At 37.6% G+C, this 1,075-nt stretch overlaps 1 protein-coding gene across 1 annotated transcript in view; it reads right to left on the bottom strand.

Annotated features, from left to right (window-relative positions):
• Window positions 1-1,075, bottom strand: part of VAV3 (vav 3 guanine nucleotide exchange factor) — a 508,157-nt gene that overhangs the window by 214,009 nt on the left and 293,073 nt on the right. The window contains exon 13 of the mRNA XM_012648507.1: window positions 949-1,062. Coding sequence (XP_012503961.1) covers window positions 949-1,062 — 114 coding nt within the window. The remainder of the gene's footprint in view (window positions 1-948; window positions 1,063-1,075) is intronic.

Below are 1,075 nucleotides of genomic sequence, written 5' to 3'. Positions count from 1 at the left end.
GTGAGTGAGTGATTTTACATGGTTTAGAAGCATGTGCATTAATTTTTTTTCCTGGTAAGATTTAATTAAATCAACCAAGTGTTTTTCCTTTGCTCCAAAGACAACAGTCAGTGTTACGCATTAAAAAGAATGAGGAATCGGACATCATAAGAATGGTTGGTATCCTGACGCTACCCTTTACCACATAAATGTCTTCACTGCACCTCGGTTCCCTCATTTTAAAATGTCAAAATCATATTAAAAGCAATATGCACACTGCAAAGTTGATTAAAGGACCAATTGAGATAAGCCATAAAGCCTGTCCATGAGCAATTACTTTCTGTTTTAATTTAAAATTGAAAACTTATAGAATAATACTAATGACAACAACACAGCTAACATCTACTGAAGTTACAAGGAATCAGCCAGAATTCCTTGAGAAGTGTTGTTCATCACTTTTATAAACATGACTCAATCTAAATCCCTCAGACCAGCCGCTGGGTGGGTACTATTAGCGTCTTAATTTTACTGGGGAGGAAACTGAGGCTTAGAGAAGTTAAATAATTTCTTCAAGGCAACACTGCTAGTGAGGCACAGAGCAGGATTCACAAGCAGGTCTAATTTTTGGAACCTGTGCTTTTAACCTCCATGTTATTCCTCATGATTTAATGGACCACCTGAAACACAAATAGAATGGTGTATGTATGAGCAAAACATAAACTAGAAATGTAAACTGGTGAAATTTCCATGTTAATATTTTTTTCTTATTAAAATCAATGTAATTTGGGGGAGAAAACAAACCTTATCACCCTATCATCCAGTACCAATATTTTCATAACCTCTCAGTGATTAAAACACATTTTTTTACACAATGGTAATGATACATTCACAGAGCTCTGACACTTGTGTCACTTTTAAAGTCTATTTCTCCCAGAGTGGTTTAAGAGCTATGTGGTTCCCGCGAGCTACCTGTGGAGCCAGGGTATCAATGCGGAAGCAAAGGCGGATGCTGCCCTCTGCCGGCTCATTTTCTCTTCTCCAAAGATTCCAGAAAATGGCCATGTGGACCACAAAAGCATCAGTCTGACAAGCACAT

The sequence above is a fragment of the Propithecus coquereli genome, unplaced genomic scaffold (genome assembly GCF_000956105.1).
Source record: "Propithecus coquereli isolate 6110/MARCELLA unplaced genomic scaffold, Pcoq_1.0 Scaffold289, whole genome shotgun sequence".
NCBI classification, from domain to species: Eukaryota; Metazoa; Chordata; class Mammalia; order Primates; family Indriidae; genus Propithecus; species Propithecus coquereli.
This window is presented reverse-complemented; position numbering and strand designations above follow the sequence as displayed.